The 14,266-nt window shown below is 44.9% G+C and overlaps 1 protein-coding gene across 1 annotated transcript in view; it reads right to left on the bottom strand.

Moving 5' to 3' along the window:
* SRD5A3 (steroid 5 alpha-reductase 3) overlaps positions 1-14,266 on the bottom strand; it is a 161,821-nt gene that overhangs the window by 21,753 nt on the left and 125,802 nt on the right. Inside the window, exon 3 of the mRNA XM_078678953.1 lies at positions 7,205-7,396. Within this exon, the coding sequence (XP_078535079.1) occupies positions 7,205-7,396 (192 nt within the window). The remainder of the gene's footprint in view (positions 1-7,204; positions 7,397-14,266) is intronic.

The following is a 14,266-nucleotide window of genomic DNA, read 5'->3' on the forward strand; positions in this document are numbered from 1 at the left end:
TCAATTTGCATCAAAGTTGGCAACCCTAGCTGCCTTGCCAACCCTCATGGAGCAACAAGTAGAATTTCATGCAGCAACACATTTGAAACACAGTCATGCAAACAGTGTTTTATCATTACAGTTTGTGACCAGATCCCCATCTTTCTTCAGTCCTCCCCGGGACATCTTGACCTTCCGGGCGTTGGCATCACACCACAGGCATATACTTACAGGATACTTACCATGACTTCCGCCAGCCATGGGGCAAATTTCCAAGTCAAAGCTCTTCAGTGCCCTGTCTGGTGCCATCCCAAACCTGCAGAGCCTAACCAGCATCTGTGCTATTACTCAGTATGTCAGGGACCAGTCTGATCTGTGAAAAAGAACTGTGTTCCAGCATACCTGGAATCTCCGACCTCAGGGTGCAATCCAAGTACACCAAAATGTGATCATCAGTAGGGGTTCTGACCTATCCAAATTCCCCTGCTGCATCTTCCTGTTATGGCCGAAGTGCCACACAGGCTCGTACTAGTCTGATGTCAACTACGAGCACCAATAGAGCTTTTCCGTCCCAGGGTGTCTAGCCAGTCCACTCCAGAACCTCATGCAGGGACTCATAGAAATTAACACAGCCATCATATTCTACACACAATTTGACAGGGAATAACAGGCTGTGTTTGATGTTGCAGCCTCTCAGTTTCCTTTTTACAGGTTAAATGTTATTGCGGAAATTCTGGACTCTGTAATCAAGGTAGATAAATATATACTTGTCTTCATATTTGGAGGGGGGCTGCGTGTGACACATGCTGACAAATAGTATTGCGCTAATAAAAAAGACTAGCTATCATGGGGGAGTGGGCGCTCCCGAGCACTGCACCTCTGCCAGTGCTTTATGTGCCCTCTCAATAAAAGAAATTGGATAGTTTCTGGGTCAGAGGATTTTTGTGACTCAGTTCTCCAGGAAGAGTTCCACCGAGGGGCCCTCTGCATACTCCGGGCAGCAACCCAAGCATTTATTTCACCACAACTGGCCTTTAGCATCCTCCAGGCATTCTTCCACATGTGTGGCACTGCATTTTAATTCTTCCTCCATGGCTCTCAATGACTTACCTTCTTGTTTCAGAGTGTCCACAATCCACATCATCTTCGATCGCCGTGTTACAATCTGCAACTTTCCGTAGATCCAGTCGCAGATGTTTAATCTCAATGGCCATATAGTCCATTTTCCCTTCCAACGCGACAGCCCTGAATTGCAACTAGGAGTTCCACAGTGGTAGGCCCCTGATCAGGTTTTCCTGTAGGTTGTTCACAGTCTTCGTTTACGTGAAGTGCCTCCGGCCTCGTCACTGTGTATTGCTCAATTTTATTGGCTTGAGACAGCTTCTCCCCTTTCTCTTTCCCACTTTTAAGCATCTACCGAGTCCAGCGTACCCCTCCTGTGGTATCAGCTCCAGGTGCCAGAGTCCCAGGATGGTCTCCTCTCAGGATGTGTGGGAGAATTTGCCTGCTGTGTATGATCCAGGCAACCTCCACAATTCACAGACTGTCAGTCCCCCCAGGCTCCATTCGCGGTTCTACGGCCCCACCTGGTCACAGCCAGTCAGACCAGAACCTGAGCTCCTCCTCCCCTTGCCATCCAGCTTCACTTCACCCCTCAATACCACCTGCAGGGCCCTATTCTGGAAGTATCCATGGCCCCACTCATCAGGCCAGCCCACCGTTGCTCAGCTGTCAGCCAGGCAACACAAATCTGCAATGCTCAGCTGGGGCCCAGTGCCTCTGTGTCGAGAGCCCGGCCTAGGCCGCCTCCAATGCCAGCACTAGTTCGCACTTTCTGGGTGTCACTCGGGTGCATCAATGATAACCCCTGGGCAATGGGCCCTCGCATCATGTGGGTGGGCTTCTTCTCCTGCCCCCTCTTCAGCCTCTCTCTGCCTACACAATTTCATCCCAGGGGCACCAGCAGTCCCGCAGTGCCCATTACAGCACTGCTGTCCGTGCAGCGGTATCAGGGCTGCCAGTCAGCCAGTCCTGTACAAGAATTGCCAGGTCTCATTTACAGCCGGCTGAGCCTCATACGTTGAACAAGCAGAAAATGGCTTTGTTAGACATCTTTTTAAAAAGTCCATATACATTGGTTATCTGGCAAGCTCTCACTGGACCACATTTAGTCTCAGCACCTGGGGATGTGTCTATCAGCGAATTGCGGCCCTAATCTGTCCCTGCATACGTGGGGCAGAAGTGCGATGCTATGTGGCCACATTGTGTTCCTGTATATGTGGGAACTATACTGCGGCATGGACACAATCTTTCTCATCATCCGCAGGGACAGTAGTGTGTTGTGGCCCCAATCTGTCCCAGCATTTAAGAGACAGTAATGCTTTAAAGCCAGAATGTGACCCACCATCTCCTGGACCAGTAGCCACAGCCGAAGTGAAGTGTGTTGCTTGGAGTGCAGCCAGAGATGCCTTTCTTTACTCCATCCTTCCCTGACCCTGGCTTTTGACACCCGTCATCCTACACCATCACCGAATACTTACTGATCTGCCCGTTCCTGCCTTTGGTGCTATTTCATTATTTAAAAGCAGAGGTTGGAAATAACAACTTTGAATATCTCAGGGTGTAAAATAACATTTATTTCATAGACTTGAATTATTAATTTCATGGTGTGAACTTTTCAACCAACACCCATACTATTCTGTTGCGCACTCCACATGATTCCCACATTACTGCAGCAGTTAACCCCACAGGATCACAGTAAACTTGGGCTGGGGGTGGCACTCCTCTCTCCGGCCCCCGGCCCCACTCCGGCCCCTCTCACCATGCCACTACAGAGCTGCCGCCGTGTGGTGGGTGCCAGCTAAAGACCCGCTCACCAGGGCCCACCGGCTCTGGGTTCTTGTCCACAGACCACAGTCTCACAGTTACAGGCCTTCACGGGGCACTGTGCTTTCCCGCCTCATCTGGGCGGCCGTCCGTTAGGCCTCTGCCTTGCTCCCTCAGCATGTACACAGATCTGTGCATATATGGAATCTCCAGACCACCACCACGGCGCGAGGCACGCCAACTGTTTCTGTCACCATGAAGAATCATTAATTCATTTGGTGCCGGAAAATTCAACGTACTCACCTACTGTTGGTGGCAGACACAGGGGGGCTGCCCTAGGATAGAGTAATTAAATTATGTCCGCCTGCAAGCTCCGGTCAATAAATGCGCAAATCTGCTCGTCTTCACTCATGATCCTACAAGCAGTCACCCACAGTTTTAATTGCGCGAGGCCCAGTGGTGCGCATGCTGAAATGACATCATCCGCACCCTAGCGAGGCGCACAGACGTGGCGGAGGAGGAGGAGACAGTGCATCATTCTGCGCGCTGCGCACAGGCACCTCCTCCTCCTCCTCCTGAAAAGTTTAGTTGCACTTGCACACTGCACGGGTCAATCAGACTTGCTGCTGCTGTTTTCAGAGAGCGGACTCGGTCGGAGTAACAGTATTGCTTGGAAGTCTGACTGACTGTCTGTCTGACACTCAGATAGACAGTCAGTCAGTCAGACAGTGACTTCTCTCTGAAGTGACTCATGTGTCACATCATGTCACTCACGGTCCAACGGTCGGACTGAAAATCGGCCCCCCAGCCACAAAACCGGCCCTCTATCGGAAAACTGGCCCCCAACTCACCCAGCCTACCTGGGGATTGCCCGGTGCCCGAAAGCACCAGTCCGGCCCTGGCGCCTGCACGTTGTTATCTGCTTTCGATCTCAACAACATGCAGACGTGAGGAGGCTTTCTTATAGACTAGTCAGTTTGTTGCGGAACCTAGAACTAATTGCAATACAATTTCTGTGAGTGGATTCTTATGGAAATGTTTCCGTAGAAAACGATGGTGAAAAGTCTACCACTCTATCATGACGCGTTGATCCAATATGGCGGATTTTTCAAAATGGCTGCCCATTATTTGAGATATAGGGTATAACTGTTTATATGCCCATGTGTGGTATAATTTTATATGTTTTTAGGGACGGGAAAGTAAAAAATAACATCAAAAATTGTTTCTGTTGACCATAATATCAAATAATCGCGGAATATGTCACATAGACAAAGTTTGTATCATTTTTTCGTTGACTTATATGACAAATTGTGAAGGAACGTAAATATTACAATTAACTGTTGAAATATAAAGTTTGCTGTTGTTTGTGTTTTGTTTTGTAACTTAGTTGTTATTGTTTGTTTTTTTGTTAATCAACAATGTTTCATTTATGTGTTACAGGTTCTTGCGAGTTGCTGTGAGATACAGTGAAAATGGACGTAGAAAAGTGTTTCATTTGTGATGTGGTGTTTCAAGAAGATGACGATGTATCTGTACTCACTGAAAGAGGAGTGACTGGAATTCAAAAAACATGCAAGGAGAGAAAAATATCTAAGTTTCACGTTTGTGCTGGGCAGAAAGTTCACAAGAAATGTAGAGCGCGTTTTGTTAACTTGAAAACTCCGTTCCAGGAGAAAGAATCCGTTCCAACAACTTTTCGTGTTCTATGGTGGTGTGAAACCCCGTTTGATTTTAGAAAAAAAAAAAATTCTGTGGTACTGAGTTAAGTTTATACTTCAGGGAGAGGGAAAAAAATTTGTGGTTTAATGCACGAACAGTTGAATTCAAATCATCAGTTTTACAAAAATGCAACAAACGCAATGATGAATAGGCAGACAAAGTTAAGAGACGTATTCAAAATGTGTCTGATTTACATGCTGTAGATGCATGCTACCACAAACAGTGTTCCGTCAATTTTTATACTGGAAAATTCATTCCCGGGCAGTTCACTGATAACACTCCAATATCTTCAGGTCGACCAGAGGACTCAGTTCGCCAGGAAACTTTTCTTCAAGAAGTTAAATACATGGAGGAAAATGATGAAGAACAAACTACTGTTAAAGAACTTGTTAATAAAAGGCGAGAATTACTGCCAGAAGATACCAAACCAGACAGTCCGAAATATATGAAACAAAAACTCAAAGAGCATTGTGAAGATGAAATCTTCATAGGAACAGTTGCAGGGACTGCTGATGTCGTTACTTATAAAAGTACAGCTGCTCATGTATTGCAAGAGTACCACAGTCATAGCCATGGAGATGTTGAAGAGGATCGAAACAATCTCCTTATGGCAGCTGCTGAAATAATAAGAAATTATATTAAAGACATCCCTGTAGAACCAGAAATATATCTACCCATTGAAAACAGGAGTAGTGTTGGCTATAATGTGAGCTATATTCCTGATTCGTTAAGGCTCTTATTATCAGTTTTTGTTACTGATAAAACCAACAGTGAGAGAAAAGTAGCTTTTATAGGACAGGCAATTATGCAAGCTGTGCGCCCACGAGTCTTAGTTGCACCGTTGCAGTTAGGGCTGGCAGTTCAATTACATGACAATACAAGCTCGAGATGTGTAGTTGAAGCAGTAAATCATATGGGATTCTGCAGCTCCTATTCAGAAGTTCTTTGTTTTGAACGTTCAGCTGCAGCAGAAAGGGCAAATACTAGACCTGTCCTTGTGGAACCTTCTGAAAGTCCTCCGAAATTCATTCAATGTGCAGCTGATAATATTGATCACAATATTATTACAATAGATGGTCATGGTACTTTTCATGGGATGGGCATTATCGCCATTGTGACTCCAACTGGAAAAATTTTAACGGTCATTAAGACGGGGTTTCACACAACCGTAGAACACGAGAAGTTGTGGGATCTGATTCTTTCTCCTGGAACGGAGTTTTCAAGTTAACAAAACGCGCTCTACATTTCTTGTGAACTTTCTGCCCAACACAAACGTGAAACTTATTTTTCTCTCCTTGCATGTTTTTTGAATTCCAGTCACTCCTCTTTCTGTGAGTAAAGATACATCGTCATCTTCTTGAAACACCACATCACAAATGAAACACTTTTCTACGTCCATTTTCACTGTATCTCACAGCAACTCTCAAGAACCTGTAACACATAAATGAAACATTTTTGATTAACCAAAAAACAAACAATAACAACAAAGTTACAAAACAAAACACAAACAATAGCAAACTTTTTATTTCAAAAGTTAATTGTAATATTTACGTTCCTTCACACTTTGTCATATAAGTCAACGAAAAAATTATACAAACTTTGTCTGACATATTCCGCGATTATTTGATATTATGGCCATCAGAAACAATTTCTGATGTTATTTTTTACTTTCCTGTCCCTAACAACATATAAAATGATACCAGACATGGGCATATAAACAGTTATACCCTATATCTCAAATAATGGGCAGCCATTTTGATAAATCCGCCCCACTCACAGAAATTGTATTTCAATTAGTTCTAGGTTAGCCCATTTTTTGAACTAATTTGACTAGACTAAGACTCCCGCTGGGCCAAATCGGAGGGGTCATCAGGCCTCCTTTTGTTCAAGTCTCCTGGCTGGCAGCAGTCAGGAGCCTCACACCTAGATGCCAATGAAGCTGAGGGGAAACAAAGGCTCACACCTTGTTAGCACTTCTCACATTCTTAAGAGAGGCAGCTTTTCACTTTGTTCAGTCTCTGTATAGGAGATTTGCATGCACTGTAAGAATGTCAGATGTGTTGGTCTTTCCCTGTATTTACACAAAATAAATGTAATTTATATAGTGCTTACTACGTTGAAATAATTTATTATTCTTGCAAAGCATTATGGATAGAGGAAGTTTACGCTGACAAAAGGCAACATTGTTTTATGTGTAGCTTTCAAAAGTGTGAATCTTCTGCCTATACCAGGAGGATTTCCCTGTGTACTCGAAATGTGCTCCAATGTACTCATGATAGACCTGCTAAACATACATGTGTGGACTTAAGTTCTGATAACATTTCTTATGATGCCACATCCTGTGATGTCACGCACCGCGATGTCACGCGCTGTGATGCCACTTGCATTCTGATTAACTAGGTTAATCCCCCCAATTCTTTTTTTAGGACTTGTGCCCTGAGTTGAACTCTAAATGCAGAGTACTGGAGGGGGTACCACACAGTAACCGTTAAAAGGTGTGGTAAGTTTGTACCCCTCCAGTACTGTACAACTTGTAATCAAGGCCATCATATAGTTTGAGTGTTACTTCCTTTTCTAAAAATCATAATTACATCTTCAAACATAACATTTGCTCCTCCTTTATGCCTAATTTGCTGGAAGAAGAACAGAGATCTGTTGACACTGATCATGGCATACTCACAGCTTTTTCTATGCAGTGGCACTTGACACAGCACAGTTATGCCCAGGAGAATATAATACATCAGTCCGAAGCAGTATTGCACCAGGTGAATGACTCCGTCGGAGAACACATTGACAAGGATGCACTCTGCCAGCCTCCTGAGACAGTGCAGCCAAAGCAGAGTGAGAACCAGGAAGGCCGAGAGCTCCCCACCTACAAAATAAACACAGGTGACAGACTGTGAGCATGGTGTTCCACACAAACTCAGCAGGTCGCACATTCCACAGGCAAAGAACTGGAGGTCCGCCCTGAACTGAAATAATACCAACGAAAGTTAGAAGCTATGGGGTCACCTAGGAATGAATATCTCTGAGGCGCCACAAGTGTATAATTTAGGAGTCCCTGCTGGTGTCCAAAAGACAGGGCCATGACTGCTTGATTTGTTTTAGGTGCGGGGCAGCTGATCACCCACTTGCCCCTGTTACATTGAGAAAGAACAACCAATACTGCAGCCTCACAAGTGTCAAGAGTTTCATCTGCATGGTTTGAAGATTAATGATGCGTCAAAGAATAAGTAACTTACCTTCGGTGAGGCCTTATCAGGTAGAGACAAGATCTAGCCACAGATTCCTTACCTTTGAATTATCCCCAGGTGCCAGACTGAATCTGAAAACGTTTCTACAGCAGTACCTATGCAAGTCGGTAGAGGGCGTCGAGTGACTTCAAGACGTCGTCGACCGGATGTGACGTCAAGAGTCCATAGAAGCCCTCCCCTGACGTGCTGATGGCAGTTTCTTTTGCAACTACTTCCCGCTGTAAAACGCAGAGCCACGCATAGAAACTGCTATGGAAACAGTGTGCCCAAAAATAATCTTCTTTTGAAAAACATTATTATTTATTAATAAGTGCATATACGGATCTGGAAAGAAAAGGATAATTCGTTCACAGAGAGGGGAAGATGGGTGGGTGGTAAAGAATCTGCGGTTAGATCTTGTCTCCACCAGACAATGCGATACCGAAGGTAAGTAACTTATTCATCTGATAAAGACAACTAGCTGCAGATTCCTTACCTTTGAATGAGATACCTAAGCAATACCATCCCCTGAGGAGGATCTGCAAACCGATCCCATGAAAATCCTTGACTAGGCTATCCAGTCTGTTATAAGAAAAGAAGAGAAAGAGACAGGCTGCCAGAAAGGGTGATGAGGATGGAGACATCCCACCAGAAACGTTGAGCAGAACCTTGTACCGAACTGAAACCCGCAACTTTGCAAAAAGAAAAGCATGGGAAGAAGATACCACGGCAGAACAATAAAGCAAGTTGGAAAAACCACTCCATATAAACATAACACTACATCTTATTTATTTGATGAGTTTTATATAGCGCTGGCTAGACCCGGAGGTATCAGAGCGCTTTACATGAGAGTTACATATTGTTACAAGGTTACATCATAAACAATTTACATCAGTTACTAGGACGTTACAAGGAATAGAAAAACGATAATATGAGAGCGTAGATGGTGAAGAGAGAGAGGGGTAGAAGGAAGATCAGATCACAGACAATAGACAGTAAGGTGAAACAAGGGGCTGATCAGATGCATGAGTCTGTCAGGGGGAATGACGAGACCGTAAGATGTCGGTTTCAGCTTCAAAGACCCCAGGTACCGCGCAAACAAAAATGGCGGCAATTGCGGGTAAACACAAATCGGGCAATTTTTTTTTTAAAATCCAAACAGGACAACAACAAAAAAAACCTAGCCCACAAGTAGGGGCAGCTCCCAGATCTATAGTGAAGGAAGTCAGAAGGCTGTTGAACACCCACAACACATCGGCAGTCCAGTGATGACAGGGAAGACGATGGAGCGCAGGCAGCAGCCTCGTAAGGGGAAAGGAGGCCATGGGGGTCAGGCAGGCGCTTCAATGCGGCCGAGGGAAACCAACTCGGAGATCCGGACAGCCGCGCCGCGGCTCTCTTGGGGTGGCTCTGACGGGGGAAGACACGAACCACATAACTCTGTTGAAGCCCTGTACTAGGTGCCAGCGGGATGCCAGGCAGCAACAGCAACGGACCGGCCTGCAAGCGAAAGCCAGATCGCCTCATTGCATTCTCGCCTAATTCCTTGCTGCTGAGCTGCGGGATGGAGGCAAGCGCGTCTCGGTTCCCAAAAGGAAGGCGGGCAGCCACGCGTTCCAGCAACAGGCCCAGTAAGGCCACGCAGGCAGTCCGCGAATCGCAGCAAAGCCAAGGTCCAGAAAGGAAGAGTCAATCAGCGGGGCCATGGTCAACGATGCAGTGAACAAGCAACTGGCAGACCCACAGGAGTTCACCGGGAGGCGAAGGAAGCACGGAGAACCAGCGGAGAGAGGACGAGCACTGTGCCCGATGTCCGGCTGGGTAGATGACGGCCGAGGTAGTGAACCGGAGCCGATCTCCTCTCTAGCTGGCGAAGCAGCTCCACCGGACATCGGCCATGTTGGTCAGGATCAGCCGCCAGTAACATCGGTCACAGTTCCATAGGAGGCCTCAGTTCAAATAAGGGAGACCAGAAAGGAGAGAACCGCTGAACAAAGACAAGACCCCAAGTATGTAGAAAGGTAAAACACCGTCATTCCGCAAATTTCACTCCTCATACCTTCACTCCTCATACATTTATAACGCAAGTACCTTTACTCCGCAAAAGATTACAGCGCATGCCATTACATCTTATATGCTTTTACCACGCATGCTTTTACAACGAAATTCGTTGTAAAAGCATGAATGGTAAAAGCATATGTTTTTTATATTTAAGTGCAAGGTAAGTATATGGTTTTAGTTTGGGGGTGTTGGGGTATATGTTTTAGGGGTTCAGGGGTATTTTAAGGGTGGGTTTGGGTTATGGGGTACAGGGGTATTTAAGGGTTAAGGGATAGGTTTGGGTATTGGGGTATAGGGCTATTTTTAGGCTTCAGGGCTAGGTTTGGGTATGATTTTTGTTTGGGGGTGTTGGGGTATATGTTTTAGGGGTTCAGGGGTATTTTTAGGGTATAGGGCTAGGTTTGGGTTATGGGGTATAGGGGTATTTTTAGAGTTCAGGACTAGGTTTGAGTTTTGGGATACAGGGGTATTTTTAGGGTTCATGGCTATGTTTGGGTTTTTGGGTACAGGGGTAATTTTAGGCTTCAGGGCTAGGTTTGGGTTCTGGGGTACAGGGGTATTTTTAGGGTATAGGGCTAGGTTTGGGTTTTGGGGTACAGGGGTATTTTTAGGGTTCAGGGGTAGGTTTGGGTTTTGGGGTATAGGGGTAATTTTAGGGTTCAGGGCTAGGTTTGGGTTTTGGGGTACAGGGGTATTTTTAGGGTTCAGGGCTAGGTTTGGGTTTTGGGGTACAGGGGTATTTTTAGGGTTCAGGGCTAGGTTTGGGTTTTTGGGTACATGGGTATTTTTAGGGTTCAGGGGTAGGTTTGGGTTTTGGGGTACAGGGATAATTTTAGGGTTCAGGGCTAGGTTTGGGTTTTGGGGTACAGGGGTATTTTTAGGGTTCAGGGGTAGGTTTGGGGTACAGGGGTATTTTTAGGGTTCAGGGCTAGTTTTGGGTATTGGGGTACAGGGGTATTAATAGGGAACAGGGCTAGGTTTGGGTTTTGGGGTATAGGGGTATTTTTAGGGTCAGGATGGGTTAGTGTTTAAGGGTGCTGGGGTATTAAAAGGGACTAGGGTGGGATTCGTTTTTAGGGTGTAAAGGGTAATTATTAATTAACATTTTTTAAATATATAATGAATATATATATATATATATATATTACCTACTGGCGGTCGCCAGTAGGTATATATAGTTAGGATTTTTTCTCTATGGGATTTTTGAAAATTCTATGTCTAATAACTTTGGCGTTTGTGGACGGAATTGGCTGAAATTTTCAGGAAAATGGCACATTTTGTTTCTGAGCAGCCCCTGAAAATTTTGGGGGGGTTCGTCAAGGGGGGGCCGAGAAAAAAGGGGGGTCCCAAAACGCGTTTTTCCCATGTTAATTTCCATAGGGCGGTTGGCCTCACTTTTAGCCCGAACGGCTGAATGGATTTGCACGAAACTTGGCAAAATTGTAGGGACTGGTAGCCCGATGTGCCTTTTGTAGGTCTCAATATATGTGCTCCAGTGGATTTTGAGAAATTAACGTTTAAAAAAAGATATATATCTGTAACAGCGGACTGGGCAGCGGCCCAGGACGCGTACTTGTCGCGCAACGGAGCTTTGTGAAGCGAAGCTGATTGGTTCTCCGGCGTCTGTCAACATTCCAAACAGTCCGTAGCGGCCGCCATCTTGTCTCTCGGTAGGATCGAGAGACAAGAGGAGGTCAAAACAAAGGGGGAAATAACTATAAGGGGGCATAGTAGATCCTCGCTGACCCCCTAGGTTTGATGTGGAGGTTTTAAAAGGGCCCCGCGGGGCAAAAATAAAAAATAATAATAATAATAATCGAACGGCTGAATGGATTTGCACGAAACTTGGCAAAATATTAGGGACTGGTAGCCCGATGTGCCTTTGCTAGGTCTCAATATATGTGCTCCAGTGGATTTTAAGAAATTAACGTTCAAAAAAAGATATATATCTGTAACAGCGCTCCGCTTCGCGTAACGGAGGTTTGCGAAGCTGATTGGTCATTCTGTCACTGGGCTATAGTTGGGCTACATCTGGCTGATATTTGGGCTACATTTGTTTTTTTGTGTGTCTGGCGGCCATCTTTGGGCTACATTGGGCTACATTGGGCTACATTTGGGCTCCAACATATATATAGGCCAATGTAGCCCAATATATATTTTTCAAAGTTAATTTTCGTAAAAACCACTGGAGCATATATCTTGAGACATAGCAAAGGCACATCGGGCTACCAGTCCCTACAATTTTGCCAAGTTTCGTGGAAATCCATTCAGCCGTTCGAGCTAAAAGTGAGTCCAACCGCCCTATGGAAATGAAGGAAATGAATGGGTAATTTGTAATTAGCAAATAGCTCATCGCAAACTAGGAATGGTAAAGAATCGCTATTTATTCCTTAAAGTTCGCTATTTAGGAAATGCAAAAAACTTTGATGATACATATGGCGGTTCATCTCTAACAAGATAAGAAGCATAGGGATACATTTATGATGACTGGCGCATCACCAGGGATGTGTTAGTCATTCTGTGCCGCTGTTCCGTCACCTATGGTGTGCTGCATTTACAATGCGGCGCATCATGGGGCAAAAACAGCACAGATGCGTGATGTATCTGTGCCGTAAAGGTGGCGCATTGCTGGAGTTGTATCGCAAGTGTGATGAAGCTCCAGCAAGGGTCGGGGGTGCCCCTGTCGCAGGGTTTCTGTTCTCACACAGAACTGTGGACAGAGGATTGGAACCTCGGCGAATTAGGGTGTCCCAAAACTCACGTTAGTAATCAAAAACTCCTTAGCAAGCTAGGTACAGTGTCACATTGGATATAACAAACTCTCAATGTTTAGACAATCCAGAATATGAACTTATAGTACCTCAGGATACGTGGAACTCATGAACAGTCGGTCGTTATATATTTCTTAGAAACCAGAACATGGAGTTAAGAAGAACACATGTGTATTTGAAATGTTTATTTACTAATGCCGTCTTCACAGGCGTAGTATCTTAGATAATACAAGTACACATATTATCAGTAGCAAAATTACCAGCATAGTTACTAGTACATAAAAAGCGAATGGTGATAGTATGTTAACATGCTGTAAATGAATAAGAGTTAGCAACACTTATAAGCAGCCGCGGGCCGTGGAGGGAGTTACGGTGGGGCAGGGAGGCGGGGAGGGGGAGGGGCAAGGTAGAGAGGGCTCCACCCTGCTTCTCCCCCTCCCCGCCTCACCGTAACTCCCTCCACGGCCCGCGGCTGCTTATATCTCACCCTCCCTAATACACATATTATATTATTTGCTAAGAAGGTCTCTTTGTGTTGGTTTAGGGCGTGCCCATACTTTAGTGTCTTAGATTTGAAGGAATCACATCAGCATACACCAGCTCTCTCTTCATGTGAGCCGCATCAACTGTTGTGTATGTGTGTTCGGCAAAGCAATATAAAACCCGCCTCATGCCCAGAATTGGCAGAAGTTGCACTTATGTTATGAGTATGAAGTCGTGGAGATCAGACCTCATAACAATTCTGTATCGTGTTGTTCTTGAAACTTTAGCACTCGCTGTACAGATATAGTTTAACAAGCAAAGCAGATAGTAGAGCAATAACATCTTATTCTCATGTAAACCACGATGAACTACTAGGTGGAAAGCTAAAGCAACAACTAAGTGTCGTGTGCAGAAGTTGCAAAAAAGGAAAAATGGCGTTTAAACCGGTAATGAGCCCATGCTAACTTAACACGGTGTAAAGATATCCAGGACCTAGATGACACCTCCCCATGATCCGGAAACGAACTGAATAAGATAATAGAAGTGCCATCTCATGAGAGCAGATTGCAAGTTTATATGTGGACGGTCCGCAAGGTAAAGCATTAAAAACTAGGAAAATTTAATGCTAAAGAAAAATAAAACAGCCAAGTACTTTATCGAGTCTTAAGCCAATAGGCAAGGTAAATAATAAAAACTTGACAAATAAGTCAATGAATTGTCAATGAAATGCTAGTACTCAGCATATCAAACATGAAAAAGGTATATGACATAACTGTGTATGCAAAATAAGCTGCAACAGCCTCCAATAGGAAGTCACCGTCTTCATCCGAAAACAGTTCAGCCATCCAATTTAAAAGCGGAAAAGAACATACGTGCTCTCCCAGCACCGGATCCTCTATCACCATCAGAGGACAGCTCGGAGGGTTTTCAAGAAAGCTCTGTTCCAAGAAAGACTGTGCTGCCGCCAGTAAATTCCAGGGACCAAGTAGTCCATGCATCAATGCCACAGCCATAATCCTTTCGCCAGGACAAACCAACTCGTGAGTAATGATAGGAGTCATCAGCTGATTAAAGTCGACGTCAGGAGAAACCGGTCCGCAGAGACACAAATCAATGGCCCAATCGAAATCACAGGTCAGGCAGTGAAATACAGGCTGGACACAGGTGAAGTAGGAGAATCGAAAAGATAATCCA

Source organism: Lissotriton helveticus, chromosome 2_2 (genome assembly GCF_964261635.1).
Source record: "Lissotriton helveticus chromosome 2_2, aLisHel1.1, whole genome shotgun sequence".
Classification (NCBI taxonomy): domain Eukaryota; kingdom Metazoa; phylum Chordata; class Amphibia; order Caudata; family Salamandridae; genus Lissotriton; species Lissotriton helveticus.